Source organism: Athalia rosae, chromosome 1 (assembly GCF_917208135.1).
Source record: "Athalia rosae chromosome 1, iyAthRosa1.1, whole genome shotgun sequence".
Classification (NCBI taxonomy): Eukaryota; Metazoa; Arthropoda; class Insecta; order Hymenoptera; family Athaliidae; genus Athalia; species Athalia rosae.
In genome coordinates this window covers 2267550-2285034 of record NC_064026.1, presented here as the reverse complement: position 1 = coordinate 2285034, position 17485 = coordinate 2267550, and the positions used below count along the sequence as shown (strand labels likewise).

Genomic DNA, 17485 nt, shown 5'->3' with positions numbered 1-17485 from the left:
AATACGGGAGAGGCGATGGGGTGTACGGTATAGATATAGATAGAGATGTACAGTTGTTGCAGTAATATAATGGTCTTATCACAGAACATGTATGGCATTGATATTCGACATCGTTAATGTAATGGTAGGTATTTTATAGTTAAATTGATCGATAAATCTAGCTAGTAGGAGGATCGGGAAGCCAGTATAGTAAGTAGTAGTAGTAGTATACTACACAATGATCATTTGTCTCTGGTTGCCCATAATTCAGTTCATTTCACCACACAATCAATTTTCATCAGTTTCAATGATTATCAATTAGTTACACAAAACGATTAATATTTCATCATACTGTAATTGACTGAACTTTATTTATACAGGGTTTTTATTTTTTTCAATTCACTTTTATATACCTTTCCTTGGAGGTTTTTATTTTTTTTTTCTTCTTTTGTTCCAATCGTGTATTTCTTTTTTTTTCACTTATTTATCGATAATAACGTACTATTTCCGAATACAACTCGAAACATTTTCAACGTTTGAGGTGAAATTGCGCACCCAGATTTTGTGCGCAAGCGCGAATTGAAAAAACACTTGATTTTGTTATCTGCTAACGTCTAGTACCAACCGCCTCAGAACCCAGCTCGAGCTGTCAGATTGACATCATGACTGAGGTATGTTGTGACAGGTGAATATTGCAACACGAAATCAGCCTCAGATAATTAAAGTGACATGGGATGAAATAAATATGATTAAGCCTAAAATTTAATTGACCAACTGAATAACAATCATCAATCCTTACTGAAGTTGAAAAGCTGGGAATTCCAACTCTGATCGAGAACTATTATTTTACAATATTACTATGACATCTTTTGTAAGAAATTAGAATTAGACTCATCGAACAAATTGCGACTTTTGCAGAGAACTTTGCTACCTGCGTCGAAAGAGTTCTATCTTCTGGAAGGAATTAGGTTAGGTTTATCCCTGCCCCCTTACTCTCTGCGGTTTTGACAGCTGAATCTGAAATCTGAGTGTGTTGAATATTCTGCAAAACAAATGACGACGATCGCGCACGCGCGAATGGGGTGCGCAATTTCACGCGATCCTCACTGTACATACATACGATAAAGACATGTCGTGTTCTTTCTCCTCTAATTCTTTTGTTCAATAACCAACATAAAACTCGATAAATTATGGACAACCCTAAATTTAATACATTTATATGTTTTCGAAAATTTTGTTCTTTTCTCTACTACACGTTATATAGACGAATAATAAAAACAAAACAAACTGTGCCAGCTGGGAGAGGGAGAGTAGGAGCGGGAGAGAAAAAGAAAGAGAGAGGAAGAAAAGGTAGGATTCGTCTTGCACGGACAAAAAATATACAAAAAAATACGGAAACGTAATGAGGAGGAGGGGCACAGATCGCACGATATCGCAAGTAGTAATAGAAATCATATGAACAATCAATAGTTATTACATAATAATTATATTGAGAGAAAGAGATCATAAAAAACACTAACTAGAATCATTTCCCCGTTTCTGGAAGAATTTGACGTTTACAATTATAAATCACTATCGGTAATAAACAAAGTGTCTAACCCACGTGGGGGTAACGTTTGATCCGTTGACAAAGGAACAAAATATTATTTAGTCGTCTGGCTGACGTCTATCACAACTTTTTGTGTCGTTTCGTGGCAATTAATAAAGTCCGATCGATCACTTCCTGGTCCATCGGCAATTCTTGAAATACGCTCGACAATTATTCGACGCCTCGCCAGAGTCGGTGCAGATATATAAATATCGTTACGACATTTTGGCTGCTGTTCGGGTCCAACACCTTGACACGCGACGACGACGTTGGCAAAAGGGAAGATGAACACACGCGCTGCATTCTTCGGTAAACATGTTCGAAATACTGCACCTTTTTTTTTTTACGTACGACGCATCGAATCGGTTTTCGAAAAATTGTAGAAAAACAAAATAACTGAACGAATAGTAGTCGCAATATAGTTGTTGATTTGGTTGGTGAGCGAGCGGTGAGTGGCACAGAGTAAGAATATCGTTCTCTACCACCGACGCTCACTGAACACAAGAGTCTGGCTTCTGGGTACACCTCTGTCGACGGCACGTGGCCCTGAAAGCTCTTGGATGCCAGGTCGTTCGCTCTTCCCGGTCCTGGTTACTTTTGACCAGGCAGTGGGGTGGCGGCGCGCACTAGGAAACATTTATTTCACCACTAACCGTTCATCACTGTACACAGAGTCAAGAGGGATGCAAGAGGGGAGGGGGCGACGTGGTCGTTATCCCCGGGGCAAGGGGCGTCTGCTTTTCAGCTTTTGCTTTACCCGCTTTCGCGGAGGACCGATCGGTGGAATCTGTTGCGTCGCTAAAGCTCGGAAAGCCTCCGCTATCAGGTGCGGATGAGAGAGGATCATAGATTTCCATCCCGCCGTTTCCATCACGTCCGTCGCGTGCCTGTAACGTACGAATACATCCGTTAATTGCGCTCGAAGTTCATCCCACTTCAGATACCTATTCGAACGAAAATCAAACTTGGCACTAACGGCGACAGAATTCGCCATTTTCTACGCAGGTTGTACGAATATATTCGAGTGGGCGAACTTACGTGTTAATGAAATCTATGGCTTGGGCTTTTAATTGGTCGGCGCTGTGAAGGTCGGCTAGGATGAGAATATCGGCGGCATTCTCGATAGCTAAACTTGTACATAGCGCCTCCTCGCACATAACTTTCAGCCTCTCTAGCGCGTACTTGTCAGCAGCAGCCAACAGATCGTCGGCCATTTTTTCCAAATTCGCTGCTTTTCCCGTGTATAAAACGCAACATCTCTCTCAACACCTCGTGGTCAACGTCGGTTATGTCGACTCTGTTTAGCTTTCGCTCCTCCATTTCGTGCTCGAACATCGCTGAAAATACGGGACTTCGAGCTGCAAATTAATGAACAAAGATTAATTATGTGCGATATCCGCTGCGTTGAAAAATGAAGTTGCTAACGAATCCCAACTTACCGGCAAGTATTGCTTTGTGTGCCTGAAATTCTCTTCCGCAGACCGTTAGTGTAACGTCACTGAATTTTTGGTTTTCGAAAAGTAGCCCGAGGTCGTCGGGTAGCCGGCACTCCGGAACTTTGAACTGTATCGTGTTACTCTGTCCGGAGATGTTTACGCTATCGGCGACGACGCTGACCTAAGGTGGTTTGGTCGATTAGAGAATTAATTAGCTCAATCGTATAATATATTGATTAAATAATTGTAACAATAACATACAAAGGTATATACCTCACAGAATATCGTGAGTTTGTCATCGGGCAATAGTCCGTTCGCCTCGTCCAATAGGAAATCTCTTCTAATGAACTTTTTGAATCCCCAGTCCTTCCCTTGAACAAACCTGTAGGCTCGCTGGCTCTCTGTTGATAAAAAGGGTAAAAATTAAGAGAAATATTCAAACGATTCAGGGGCGTACGATGATCAGGGGGTAAAGCGTATCTACTTTTCAGCAATCTCGAATCATCGATTTCGGAGCAAACGATGTTACAGTATAGTAGTAAGATGATTCAACTCACCCATAGCTTTGGTTTCTTCCCTTTTGGCATTAAGAATAGAAAATTTGAACTTTGCTCTAACTTCGGATTTGTTGCAGGAGACAAGGAGGAGATACAGGGAGAGGTAGTCTTTACTTTCTTCGTCCAAACCCTTCGGATTAACTCTGAGGCACCTGTAACAAACCAATGGATCGTTGTAAAAAACGAGCCTCGATCGCGTCAACGACAAACGCCAAATAACAATCATCGTCGTTTATAATTAAGCGTTGAAACGATCAACGGAAATTGTTTGTCTCCTCACCATTTAAGTTTGTCGTTGGCCCCGGCGGAGAAAGTCGACGACTTGAGTACCTCGCCCATTTCTTCCCGGCAGAAACTGAAGTTGTTTATTGTCCACATGTAGCTGAACTTGACCACCTTCACCTGTGCACACAAGACCTTCAAATGCGACACCACGTCAGAATATATCCGGTGGACAATGTCCTATATGCTACTTAAAGTAAATTACGATTGAAGTAAGATTTCCATCAAAGTTTTCACTCTACAATCATCGTAATCGGGCATAGAAATACAAGGAGAGAAAACGTTCTAGCCAGAAATCGTCCGAACGTTGAAAAGTGAGGTGGCTCATGGAAGAAACTAATGGGCATGTTTTCGGGCCGTTCATTTCAAGTTCTATCGATAAATCAATCGTTCAGTTCTACGCGAAAGAATTTCGAGAAAGGAATAAGCCGAAGGAAAACGGAAATAGGTTCAATGATAAAGCCATACGTGACGAGTGGCTGAAGAACTAGTGCGGTCGGGGGGGGGGGGGGGGGGGGGGGGGGGGGGGGGGGGGGGGGGGGGGGGGTCGGTGAGGAAGCTAGAACGGGGGGAACGGGACGGCGGGAGGTCGTCGTCCCTCCCCCCCGTTTTTCCCCCCTCAAGAGTCAACGCTCCCTGTGACGTCACGAGTTTGTCCGACCTTGGCGAATAGATTCGAAGAACACACGTCGTAGTCGTAGTCGTTCGCGTAGATGAGAAATTATATTTCTAGTTAGCGACGAGCGAGTGGGTGGTCATAATAGTTTCGCGATCAAGTTGTCGGTTATAATTTAGCCCGTACGACGACGCTCGGGCGGTGTCCGATCGGGGTAAATTTTCATTCCGAACGACAAATGACTCCTCCCTCGGATGCTAATTGCGTAACGAGGGTACTATAAATGAAATTACGCAACTGCAGTATCTGCACCCATCGATCGAAAGGGGTCGGTGTTCCCGAAGACCTTACGTTTAATTTTAAATCGCACCGTCAGACCGGCAACACTTCGAAAGCCTACGTGGTCCAACCGTCGGTGTCTCGTACGTCTTACCGCGATGTTATTTCGTGAGATTCGATCACCTTTCAGAACCGCGGAACCGCGACGTACCCGAACCTCCCCCCCTCTCCGTCAAAGTTGCGAGGGTATACCGATTTGAAAATAAGTTACGAAATAATTTTTCCCATTTTTCGCTCACAGCTCTTACGAAACTTGGAGAAATGCCTCGTCGAAGGAGAGAAGGTATATCGCTGATTTTCCAATCGTTCGAAGTGCAACACATTTCGAAGAAACACCGAACGTTTCAACATTGGAGAATTTGTGTACGCTATCCGTCCTCCCCCCCCCCCCCCCCCCCTCTCCCGGGTGTTAAGAATAGACTCGAATGTCCGAATACCGCATCCATATCCTTGAACGCTCTCTTCGAATATTCGTTTCGTAGTTGAAAAAAAAAATGAGCACAATCGAGCCAATTCGTTCAAAAACGATACAACAGATTGCAGGAGAGGAAAAAACAAAATGTGTATTCGTATACCAGGTGTAGGAACGAGGGGAAGATACTCTTCGCAGGTGATAATATTCTCATGGCATTGAACGATAATCGCCGCGTAGACAGATACGATAAAATCGCATCGATTCCTCCTTTCGATGATCCTTCGTTAGTGCGCGGACGCGGGCGGTGTAAGAGAAGAGCGTTGCGCGTTGCGAATAGTCTTCGTACGGACGCGATTCGCCCGGTCACGAGTGAAACCGAGGATAATAAGGACGTGCCGCGGATTCACACGGTTGAATTCGTCGTCAGCTGCGGAGGCAACGGCGGCGCGAAGCTATCCTCTCCGTAGGGCCGTAGACCGACGATCGTGCCTCGGTCGACGCCCCGGGAGTCATTCAACTCGTCGTAGTCGTCGACGTCGTCGTCGTCGTCGTCGTAGTCTTCGTAGTCACCGAGCAAAGGCCAACCGGCCTTGAATCATCCTCGCGGATACTGGTCGCGCTGCCGCGGCGACGACGCCTCTCGTTCTGGTGCCTCGACGATTCGCGGGCTGCTAACCGAGGTCAATCACCGGCGGAGGGCTTCGGCTAGCAGTAATACTTCTTCCGGTCCGTTTCAGACCCACCGGTTACCGAACGGACAATGACACCGAGGCCCGGGGGGCAACGGCCACCGCTCCCGCGAACCCGACCACCGCCGGTGGAGACGAATCGGAGGTTCCGACGGTGCGCGCCCGCGTTTCAGCGCCCCGCGATTCTTCCTCCCTCGGGACACCGAGGACGAGGAGGCGATACGGCGGACGCGCGAAGGGTTGCGTTTCGCGGGATAACGCGGGTGTGTGTATCAATCACGCGCGCGCTGGGTTACACGAGATACGCGAGAAGGTGAGCGCGGAACACGTTTAGAACTCGGTAAGGCGCGCGGAGCTTTCTGGTCGCGGGTACCGAAGCGACTCGAGTTCCCAGGACGTGGAGTAAGACTGGTGCAACGGCTACGCCGAGTCGGAGACGGCTCGTTCACACGAATCAATCCTAGGCCACGGAGAACCCAACAACAGCAGCAGGCAGCAGCAGCAGCGGTCCGCAGCAGTGGCAGTCAGCCATTATGAAAGTTAACTCGAGCATGGGTTGACTTTCGATTCGGTGGTATTACCTACACGGTTGTACCGTATCACGCCGCTCTTTCCTCTACACTCTCCTCTACTCTCCTCTCCTCTCCTCTCCCCGACACTCCGACCGTTATTATTTTCTCCACCGCGACCTCTCGGCTCTCGAAATACACGAGAAGAACGACGGGGGGGGATGGGGCGGGGGGGAATGGGGGCGTGCCGAGACAATGATCATCTCGGATATTCTCTTCCGCAACGATTTCCTACGACCGCGCGGCGTCCATCTAGCCGACGCGCTATAGAGGTCACGATCCGTCGAACAGCTGGGTACGTATAGATACAACCTGGAGTAACGCAGCGTTTCGGCGATCGCGCGAATAAATGAACAAATCGGCGATTCGCGGTCGAATAGAATCTGGAGAATATCCGAAGGGAATAAGGGAACGCTAGGTGGGCGCTCGGTGAGGCGCGCGGCGTATAAAACCGGGAGATATCTAGTTGCGGGTCGTTCACATCGCCGGGAAGTGAGCATTAAAAATAGATCCGTATAGCGCCAACTGCGCGTATACGCGCAACGAGAGTCACCCGACTAGAATTTCTGCGCGAGTTCGAGTTAGCGCGTAAGCCGCCGCCGCCGCCGCCGCCGCGACCCGCGGCCAACAACCCGGGGTACCGCGGTGCAACCGACGTTGCGATGCGCTAACGACCGACGAACGTCTTCGCCGACTACTCGCCGCCCACCAGGTTCGATGGATTCGCGATTCCCCCGCGATACGGATATAACGCCGAATCGATCGTTCGAATCAACACGCGATCCGCGTCCGCGAGGACACCGCGAGTAACGTATACATCCGTGCCGCGTTATTCGATAGCAGAGGTCGAAGGTTTTTTTTATTTACTTATTTTATTTTTTCATTTTTTAAAAAGAAACATAACGATCAATATTTGCCTCGATATATTGGCTAACTCTGTAGAAGCGCGCGTCCGAACCAGCTGACCTCGTATACTAATTTACGAAGCGCGAGAAAGTCGGTAACGAGCAGGTATAGTCCCCCCCGTTCGGAAAAAATGGTATTCGCCTTTTTTGCCCCGATACATACACCTTCGATTCTGTTCCTCGGTGTTCATTGGAATGATGTCACGTACTCGCGTCGACGCACGTATTTATACGTACATCAGACCTAATGTGCAGTTTCCGTCATCCCTGCAGCCGATACGAGCGTATAAAATTGCAACGATGCTCGAGTTCCTATCTGCACATCCAGCCGGTTGGACTACGTAATATCGCAGGTGATTCCGCGATCGTCCCACCCTGACCTTCGATCCTCCGTGGTCGTCGTCGGGGTCTCCAATTACGAATGTACGTACGTATACGTATACACCGACCGATCCTACCAGACTCCACCGCGTATAAGGTCATAACTTGAGATCGCGCGTTAAAAATAAAAGCTAGACATCCGAGATACTGGATAATATGTCAGGTGGCTATAAGATACCGCACGCATGGTCGTCGCTCGAGTCGCCTAGGAAACTATACCGCGGCGTACGTGAGGCGAAAAATGAAGCAAACAAAAATCGAACCGATAATATGACGAATTAAATCAAGAAAATCAGTTCAAAATTATCACCGCTTTTTTTCAACCGGTTATACATAAACGTACGCCGAAGAATTTCCGATAGATTATCGCGACCACCACCACCGCTCGCGCGGAGAAGGCTCCCAAATTTTGTCAACCAGAGAAAGCCGAGCGTCAAAGGAGACGTTGAAATAAACGAAGTTGAGAGTGATGAACACAAGAAGCGGAGAAGGCGAATCAATCGAGCGAGTTGAAATACATACAAGTGAAAACGCGAACATTACGTACCTGCGTGTAGCACCAATTCTCAGCGACGGGGGTGTTTACTTCGGGCGGCGGAGGGCTAGGAACACGGCTCACCGCCATGCTACTGCTGCTGTGCAAGTTCGACGTGACCCGCGACGTCTGCGGAGCGCAGTCACTCACCACCGGGATCCTGAAACGAACAATCGGACACCAGATGAGCACAGGGAACGTTTCCTCCACCACCACTTGGTTCGACACAAACGTACACATCATCATCGTCTCTTCGATCGAAAAAGGTCGCGGATAGCGCGAAAATACCGCTTAGAAACAGGCGTGTCGAAATCCGGAGGACGCGCGCTGTCGACCTCAGTGTCAAGGTCGCTCCATAGCGAGTCGAAGTTAGCGATAAGAAAACAAAAAAAAGGACCACAGATTTTCGGGGAAACAAGAAGAAGAAGAAGAAGAAGAATAAGAAGAAGCGGCAGCGGCAGGAGCGTGGAACTCACGTGTATAAAATGGCGACGTCGGTGGACGCGCGTACGCTGTCGTTGTTACAGGAAAGCGAATGAATTGAGGAAACCATATTAAGAACCTCGAAAGCGTCCTCGATGCGAGCAGGCAACTGTGAAGCATTTAACCCGGACACGAAAATGTAGGTGTTCGTTAGGTGCGGAGGCCTCGCGAGTGGCAACTTCGGAGGCCTCGAATCTATCCGTTGCCCGCGTGAGCGCACTCGACCGACGACGGTAGTCAGGCTCAAGGTATTTGACCTCCGACGATCCCCCCTCCCGATAATTAATACCCAACGTACGATACCGGCGATAATAATGTACGGGGGATAATTACGCGCACACTCGACTTTCCGACAACGAATTCGAAGCGTCGACCGAAATAAAAAAAACACGCGCCGGAAAATCGAACGCGATCAAAACCAAAAATCTATCATCATCATCCTCCGCGCGGTGCCGACGAAACGATCGGGTCGACACCTTTGCCCGCTACGCGATGTACGTTGATAAAAATCAGAAAGTCCGGCGAAGAAGAAATCGGATAGGTCCGACGACCTCGGTACGCGGTCGGTCCCCCGAGCCCTCTGTACGCCCGGTATAGGTACGCTTTGGCCCACGTGGGGTTTTATCGTCACGTGTCCACCGGCGATACGGCATCGGGGGAGCTTCTCCGCTTCCTCTTCGTGGTATAGCCGTCGCTCGAGCGCGAAGTCTTCCCCACCGGCGGGAGGTGCAGGAAGAGGAGAACGCGATGGGTCAGTAAACTCTGGTACCCGATGAGTGTAGATAGGTAGGTACGTACCCTACCTACGTACACGCGATTAGTAAAGGTATCCGGCCCAGGTACGGAACGTCCGTCGAGCCACGTGCACGTTCTACGTGAACCGCGAAGCGCAAAAAACGTATTCGTAGAAGAAAAATTCCGTCGGTCGTTCGAAGCCGACTTACGATCGCTCGATTTTCACGTCTTTCCCACGAGTCGAGATCGCGATTAGGTGCTTGAAAACATCTGGATGAAAACGAACGAATAATCCACTAGATGCCGCGGCGACGTGGAGATTTCAACATCCAGAGACGGGGGTTTCGGGTAACAGCGGTAAAGTGCAGTTGGAGAGAAAATTAGGAAAGGTGGGTAGGTAGGTAGGTACGACGTTAGAGGCGTGAGAAGTGAGAAAAGTGAGGAACGAACGGGCTACACCAGCGAGACGCGCTTTCACTTTTCTAATAGATGGTCATTGAGAAGAAGCGGACAGCTATAGACATACGTGTGTACACGTAGGGATGCCAGATGCACGCTCTACGCCGGAGCACGTGCGCCGAGAGAAGATAATGTCAAAACTACATGACAGGTAATAATTTATTCGAACAAGGTAAACCGCCGATCCGAACACACGCTTGGCTTTATCATCATTATTCTTCATCTTCTTCATCTTCTTCTTCTTCTTCCTGTATTCGTCGACTGCGCGTCGACTCGAATCGAAGAGTCGAAAAAAATACAGACGAATATACGGAATGAATAAATGAATAAAATGATATCATCTATAGCCGCGCGATATCGTAGATGAATACAAAAGAGACGTCTTCTTTTTCTTCCCCCCCCCCTCCCCCCTTGTTACAGCGATCCTCGTCGTGTTAATTACGTCAATTGCGTCATTTAATAAATACCGCACGTAGTTCGTACCAAGTATGCCGAGAACGTTGATTACCTTATGTTAATTGAAGTTCTTCCAAGGCGGAAATTAACGAACAAATGTACGATCTACCTACGATAATCCGCAGTTGGCGTAGCCGGACGATACAACGAAACAGAAACAATTATGTTACGAGGACGAATTTTCAATTCTTCGCGTAAACCGTACGCGATACATCGTGCGTTCCGATTCTACCAACGAAGCACCCGAAAGATGGCGAGAAATTCTGTAGAAGTTTATCGAAATTTCGGCCACCGATTATCGTCAACACCCAACACGTTTACTCCGCAGCTTCGCGTTAGTCGAAGTGACATTTACCGCAGGATAACGTGAGAAATAACAACGGCGTTGCAGTTGTCGCGGGGGATTCCACAGCTGCGGTACGATGTAATCGGCGACCGTGTATCGCACGTAGGGTCCGAAGAAGTCGAACCAGCTGGGAAACAGTCGAAACGCAGAGAGAGAAGTGAAAGGCGTAAGAATAGCGTTTTGTCCGACGTAATTGCGTCTGTAAAAGTCCAACGATATTATTCTATAGTTTCCCCCCCTCCCCACCCAGTCAACTTTCACTCTCTAGCCTCGGCGTGTAGAAAATATCCCGACGAAATTTCGTCACCGAAATATCGTTGCAACTGTTATGTGAACTCCGTAGTCCAGAAGCACCGAGGATACGTATTACATCCTCGCGCCGGCGACCGAAAATTCTGACAATCTTCCGACGAGATATTTCCATAAAACGAATTAAACGCGGAAGTTGCAACGCAACGTATCGCAACGTGCGACGGTCGGCGAAAGTAGAACGGCTACACCACGGGTGAAACTTTGGCGGAAACAGAGCGAAAACCGTTTAATCCTCGGCTGTACGAAATTGCGAAGCGAGATGAAACGCGACAAAACACACAAGGGACGTCGATCTACGGAGCGCGTTGAGCGGTCAGATCTGAATATTCTCCCCCGATAACTTCGAGGGTCTGGAAATCGGTGTAGGTATATAGGTGGCTCGTTCGTGCAACGTCGGGTGAGAAAGAGGGTAGCCAAACCGCCCCTGGCCGGACGGTGGGAAAGTCGAAGGAGAATTCGGGCTATTGCTCGAGGGGAATACACGTCGCAGCGGTGGAGAAAATACCAGGGGTTCTCCCACCTGAAACGGAAAAGAGCGAGAGAGAGAGAGAGAGAGAGAGAGGGAGAGGGAGAGAGTAGCACAGATGCGGCGTACGAGGTTCCAATTTTAAAGTAAAATGCCCGGGTGGTCGTCTTTCGCTTTTCCAACCCTCAAACGTTCGCAAAGAAACGGATTCCACAACGCCTTTGGAAACAAGATTCTCCGGATATATCTAATCTCGTTCGAGTTTCGGATCGCTATAGCGAATATATCGGACGTTATTGAATACGCCCAACGCCAAAAATGAATAATTCACCCCGTGGGCGAGTAACGTAATAATTCAGCGGTGCTTCGACGGTGATAAGTGTCCGCCGTGCTTTACACGGACGGACGGACGTAGCGCGGTCGGCTCTCTTCCCCTCCCGTTCGGACTTTCACGGAAAGTGTTCGGTCGGTGTGCGAAAGTGTATTCGATGCATGAAATTATATCGTTGAAAATTTATCCCGGCGTAACGGTGCAGCCGCTGCAACAAAATGCGTCGCGACGTGGACGAGTGTGTCGGACGCCCGTATAAACGCCTGACGTACAATTAAGAGTGTGTATCGAATGTCGATTACGCTCTTTGAACGGCAACTCAACAGTCGCACGTCGCTCGGTACGTCGTCGCTGTGCAACGAAGTAAGTTTCGTCGTTTGTACAGCGCAAACGTATAAGTGACCGGGTGGAAACACGAGACGACGAACGTTGCGTCATACGTTCCGACCGTTACACGTTTGAGCGTCGCAGATTTACCGACACGGTGAAACGCGTTACATCGGTGACACTCGAAAGTAGCAAAACACCGCGGACGATGATGGGTACGGCGTTCTCGATACACGGGGGACACACGCGTACACGTATGTGACCCGAATGGGCGAGTTATCCGAGCTCGGGAAGATTGGGGGCTCGGGAACGGGGCCCATCATCGGTTCGGACTTTGCAAATTGACCGTGAGCTTCAAGGTCGTCCGGTGCTTCACGACGAGCGAGAGATCAACGGCCTGCTCGCCTGCCTGCCCATCGTCGGTCGCGGTGCCGTCCGTCTTTACACCGTACCGCCGACAGAGTGCCCATATATACCTTTCGAACTCACGACATTCGAACGTCGAACGCACGACGTCCGCGAAAACATAACTCGCTTCCTAAGAGCCCGAGATATTCGTCCTAATGGATAGTTTTTCCCATTCGAACGCTTAGCGGTAGGTGATCGTAAAAATGCGACCCTGCAGCTGCCGCACGACTTCAAATTCAGTGGTATTAAACTTTTTTTGCCGTTGCTTCTTATTTCTGCGTCTCCTTCGATATCGTCACCTTTTTTTATTTCGCGAATCAAGGTCTCCTCTCCTCGCGGGGGGGTATCGAGAATGAAATAAAATAAAGAAAAATAAAATTAAAAAAAAAGCGATGAATCGAATCGCAACCATGAACCGACGTCGCCTGTCTGCACAGCTGCAACGAGCGGATCGAGGAGCCGTTGGGATATGCCTAGTTAAAAATTCCATGGCCGATCCGTTTATGCACCGAAGGTCGGATCGGCGCTGGGCTCTCCTTAACGATTCTAAATCGTCTTCTAAGTTTCGAACAAGTTTTAACCCAACGACAAACGACCGTCTGCGAACACGCGCGGCAATTACAGAATCCCGATAAATCGACCCCCCACCCGACCGATCGCAGAGTTCTTTCATTGAAAACGAGGCGACGTACGTACCTACCCGGTAACCCTGTACACACACCTAGGCAAACGGTTCGAATCCGCGGCAATCGCGATTAATTTCACAGAATTTTTTCACCCGAGATATTCGAACGAGAACGCGCAACAGCCCTCCGGTTTCGACGAGGGGCTTCGGGGCGTGGGTCTGACGGAGGTACACAAAGATGGGGGAAGGGGGAGCCCTGTGCCCTTGACGCCCACGAGGCATCCGATGGCAGGCGGGCGAGGCCCCCGCGCGCGCGTCGTCGTCAGCCTGCGGGGAGAGACTTTTCTTTGTGTCCTGCAGCTCGTTTATAAATTTACCCAAGGTACCGGGAGCACCGGCGGCAAACGGAGGGCACGGCAATTCCCCGAGTCCCTTCTTCTTCTTCTTCTGCCCACGAGTAGTGTAAAATGAAACACGTACGACGCAAGGGAATTTCTTCCGAGGCCCGGGTCTCTGTACTACCTTGCTCGAACGGCAATGAGAACGGCTGCAGTTTCGAATATGTGTTTTAACGGTTGATCTTCCGTCTTTTTTTTTTCTTTTTTTTCTTTTACTTTGCTTTTTTTCTCGATCCTTTTCTTTTTAGAATGGCTCAGCTAGCCCGCGATATCCGTACAGGTACCCCGCATCATAGAAGAAGGAACGGTTCTTTTATCTCCGTAAAGACACGGCTGATGGCATTTCATCCGAAAGTAGAACTCCGCAGTTGGCTTGGAAGTATATCTGGGCCAGATACAGCGTTTTCCTTATAGCTCGCGATTAGAGGCCTAGACCGCGTAGACTCGACACTTCACGAAGCCTAGGAATTTATCGTATTAGAAAGGTTACGGCGGCGAGCCAACGAACAACGAGAAAAAATGAAAGGTAATAAATAGAGAAACGTAAAATCGAATGAAAAAAAAAAAAAAAAAAGCGATTCCGCGCGCCTCGATATACACGTAGAGAAATGAGTCAATCTCGAGTCTCTCCAAAACCACCGGGAATAAAAATTGTGCAGTCGAATAGGATCTTGGGATCGAACCACCCGGCGAAGGACCGAGAATAGTTGTTACCTTCGTCGAAACGAACAACAGGACCGGCGAGGTCCTCCCGTCTCTTTGTCGTCTAGACTCCTGACATTCGTACTACGAAGGGAAAGGATGTATATATTTTTAGAGAAAAATTCTGCACCTGGCGTATTCCGCAGGTATAACCGTGGCGGCCTCGAGTTTGAGTTTCTGGGTACCTGGCCCGAGTTTTGGGCTATAAACTTCAAAGAAATCTAAACGATCCCGAGATATTTCTCTGCCTGCGGGCGAGGGCCAAATTCGGTCGGTCGGTCGGTCGGTCGGTCGGCAACCGAGTCGTGGACGAATTTTCTTAAAATCTTTGTCGTTGCACCTGCATTATTTGCCGCTTTCGAATAAATCGAACGTAGAGGAAAAAAAAAAAAAACAAGTTCGCGAAAGTATTTCTGAAAAAAACACCTCGAATCGTTCTCGAATATTGGCAAACACGTGCGCGTAATGTTGTAAATCCTTCCGATCGTGCCAGAGGACAAGAAGTACGTCTGCGACCTCTTCCCAACCTCTGACGTTAGTTTAAGAATTTTTTTCGACGGCCATCGACGAGTCTATTTTCTGTATTCTTGGGAAATCGGAGCGTCGTAGGAGAGGCGCGAGAACGTCGGCAAGATCCAGGACGACGTCGCCGGGAATCGGGGACGACGAGTCGAGCGAAGCTGGGCTAACGACGTCGCGCAATTAAGAAACACGTAGCGAAAATTTTTCACCGCAAACAGTCGTCGGGGACGGTATTATCGCCGTGTCAGTATTATTGTGTAACGGCAGAGCCAGGCGTCGCGTCGCGTCAGCATTAAAACAGGGGGGAAACGCGTAAGCTTGCGACTATAAATACAGACTCGGAATATCACCGAAGGACGACTCAGCCACACCACCGATTGCGCGTGTTATAAAATTCCGATAAATCATCGCCTAGCTACCGTCGAACGATCAATTAATTCGGATCGAAATCTGTCGCGCTACGTCTCTCTCCGTCTCCTCTTCGGCACCGACCATCGGATTCGAAGGTACTCGAAGCGAACGTTGAAAGCCGAATAATAACTGGACGATCTACTTATTTCCAAAGTCGAAACGATCGTCGTATCCGAGGGTAAGCGACTCACGGCGACATGTTTCTCCTTGGATGGAAAAACGGGGATTCGCGAACCGTTCGAAGTGTGTTGTTACATTGTATCGCTTTTGAGCGGAGCTAATCTTTTGTTTTCATTCATCGAAGGACGACGTGTATAACGCACGTACATGCAATTGATTGGCGAACAATAAAATCGCGCATACGTACGTACGTCTACGTCTACAAACTTGGCTCTATACCGCACGCATTAACATCTTGCATGCATGACGCACGCTACGTCGCATCGAATAGGTGCTGATTATATTTATGCTCTCATTGTACCCACGGCTCTTTATTCGAACGAACAAAACGGCCGGGTCTTCGCAGTTTCCGAAGAAAATATTTTCGAATCGAAATTCCGCTCTCGTCGATTAGAAAAGAGCGCAGATCTCGAGCCGAGAGTCGCGTTGAGCGCCCACTTGGACCGAAAATATTGAATTTCTTCTTTTTTTTTTTCCCCCCCCCCAGTATCTTCGCTCGATCGCCGGGAGTCGAAGCGGTCGAAGTTCGTCAAAGTTGACGATTCGAACGCGTAGGAGACGTTTAAGGATTCGATGATTACGTACCGTGCCAGTGCCATCCTGACATGAGATAATCCAGATATGGAGGTCGGTAAGGTATCCAGTATTGTGATCGACGTAATATCACTTCTTGCCACATACACACGAAATGAACACGATTTTTTTATATTATTATTATTTTGTTTTATTTTTTTTATTATTATACAGAACAACCACCAACTTCTCCACTGACAACCGGTACGCTGCTGCGGCTACTCACACCGGTTGCCCTTCTTTCAGTTTTACCTTCTTCTCTCTACCACAAACTCCTTTGTGTCCCTCGTTAAATTTATCGTCGAAATTTATCTTCTTATCTGCGAACGGATTCCTCTCTACTGTCAAGTGTCCGGGTTACACCCAGGTCCAGACGCACGAATTTCAAATAAAAATATCCCTTTCGCGTACGTTTTACTCTGGGCATCGCCTCTCGACTCGTTTTTTTCCAATCCCTTTTCGCGTACCACCGGCACAAATCGCGACCCTTGATACAATAAGATATTCACGTTGCGAAAACGGCTGCGTGCAACGGTCGTGCGGAAATACGCCGTTAGAAACGCGCGACGAACGACGACGACGACGACGACCAACGATAATGATAATAACAACAATAACTGGGGCGATATCGCGGTTCCTATTCTCCTAAAACAACAACAGAAGCGGCAGCAGCGACAGCGGCAGCGTTGTAGCTCTGGTCCTCATTCCGGCACTTTGGCACCATCTAACAACGATCCTGTGCGCTAAGCGGCTCGGACGCGACAGCTGCAGCAACCCGCCTAATGACTGACTGACTGCCAACGGACTTCTGCCCAACTCCGTTAACGCCGGTAGCTCGACAGAGACTGACTGCGATCGTCCGACCGCCAGCGATTCCCCCTCCAAAAAAGCGCTCGGTCTCCTTCGCCAACCTTCGCCTGCGCCTCCCCCCCGCCTCCCCCCCCCCCCACCCCTCGGCTCAGCTTCGACGAGGACGTCGGGATCGCGGCAGCCCCCTGCGCCCCTTCGAGCCCCGCCACGAAAACTCTACCAAACCCTCGTTGGTCGTTCCAGCGAGCGAATCGCACGGGCCAGGGACGACGTTCACAGGAAATAGACGGGCGAGGGCCACTCGCGGTACTCGCCGATGAGAAACGACACTTCTCTCATGTGTGTGTGGGTTGCTCGTTTCTTTAGCTAACGAGTTTCAATGCCTGTACATAACGACAGATGGATAAACGAACGAAGCTTTTTTGTGGAACGGAATTTCGGAGGACGATTCCGAGTGATGAGATCGGACGGGGCATGTCCTCCGCGAGATGATCCCGGGATCAAGGGTCGAAACGGGGATGGGGTTGCGAATCTTCCCGAGAAAAGCTTCCCGGAATTTGAAATACGACTTTGAGCGATTATACACGCGCGATCGGGGCGTAGGATTTTCGGTGGGATCGAATCTGGAATACACGCACAATCCACGGCTC

At 48.9% G+C, this 17485-nt stretch overlaps 1 protein-coding gene across 1 annotated transcript in view; it reads right to left on the bottom strand.

The window, feature by feature from the left end:
- Nucleotides 1-425: 425 nt before the first annotated feature.
- LOC105693462 (origin recognition complex subunit 2) overlaps nt 426-17485 on the bottom strand; it is a 61569-nt gene continuing 44509 nt past the window's right edge. The window contains 8 exon segments of the mRNA XM_048649012.1: nt 426-2454; nt 2606-2812; nt 2814-2925; nt 3007-3184; nt 3277-3404; nt 3561-3712; nt 3841-3962; nt 8304-8451. Coding sequence (XP_048504969.1) covers nt 2280-2454; nt 2606-2812; nt 2814-2925; nt 3007-3184; nt 3277-3404; nt 3561-3712; nt 3841-3962; nt 8304-8451 — 1222 coding nt within the window. The 3' untranslated portion in view covers nt 426-2279.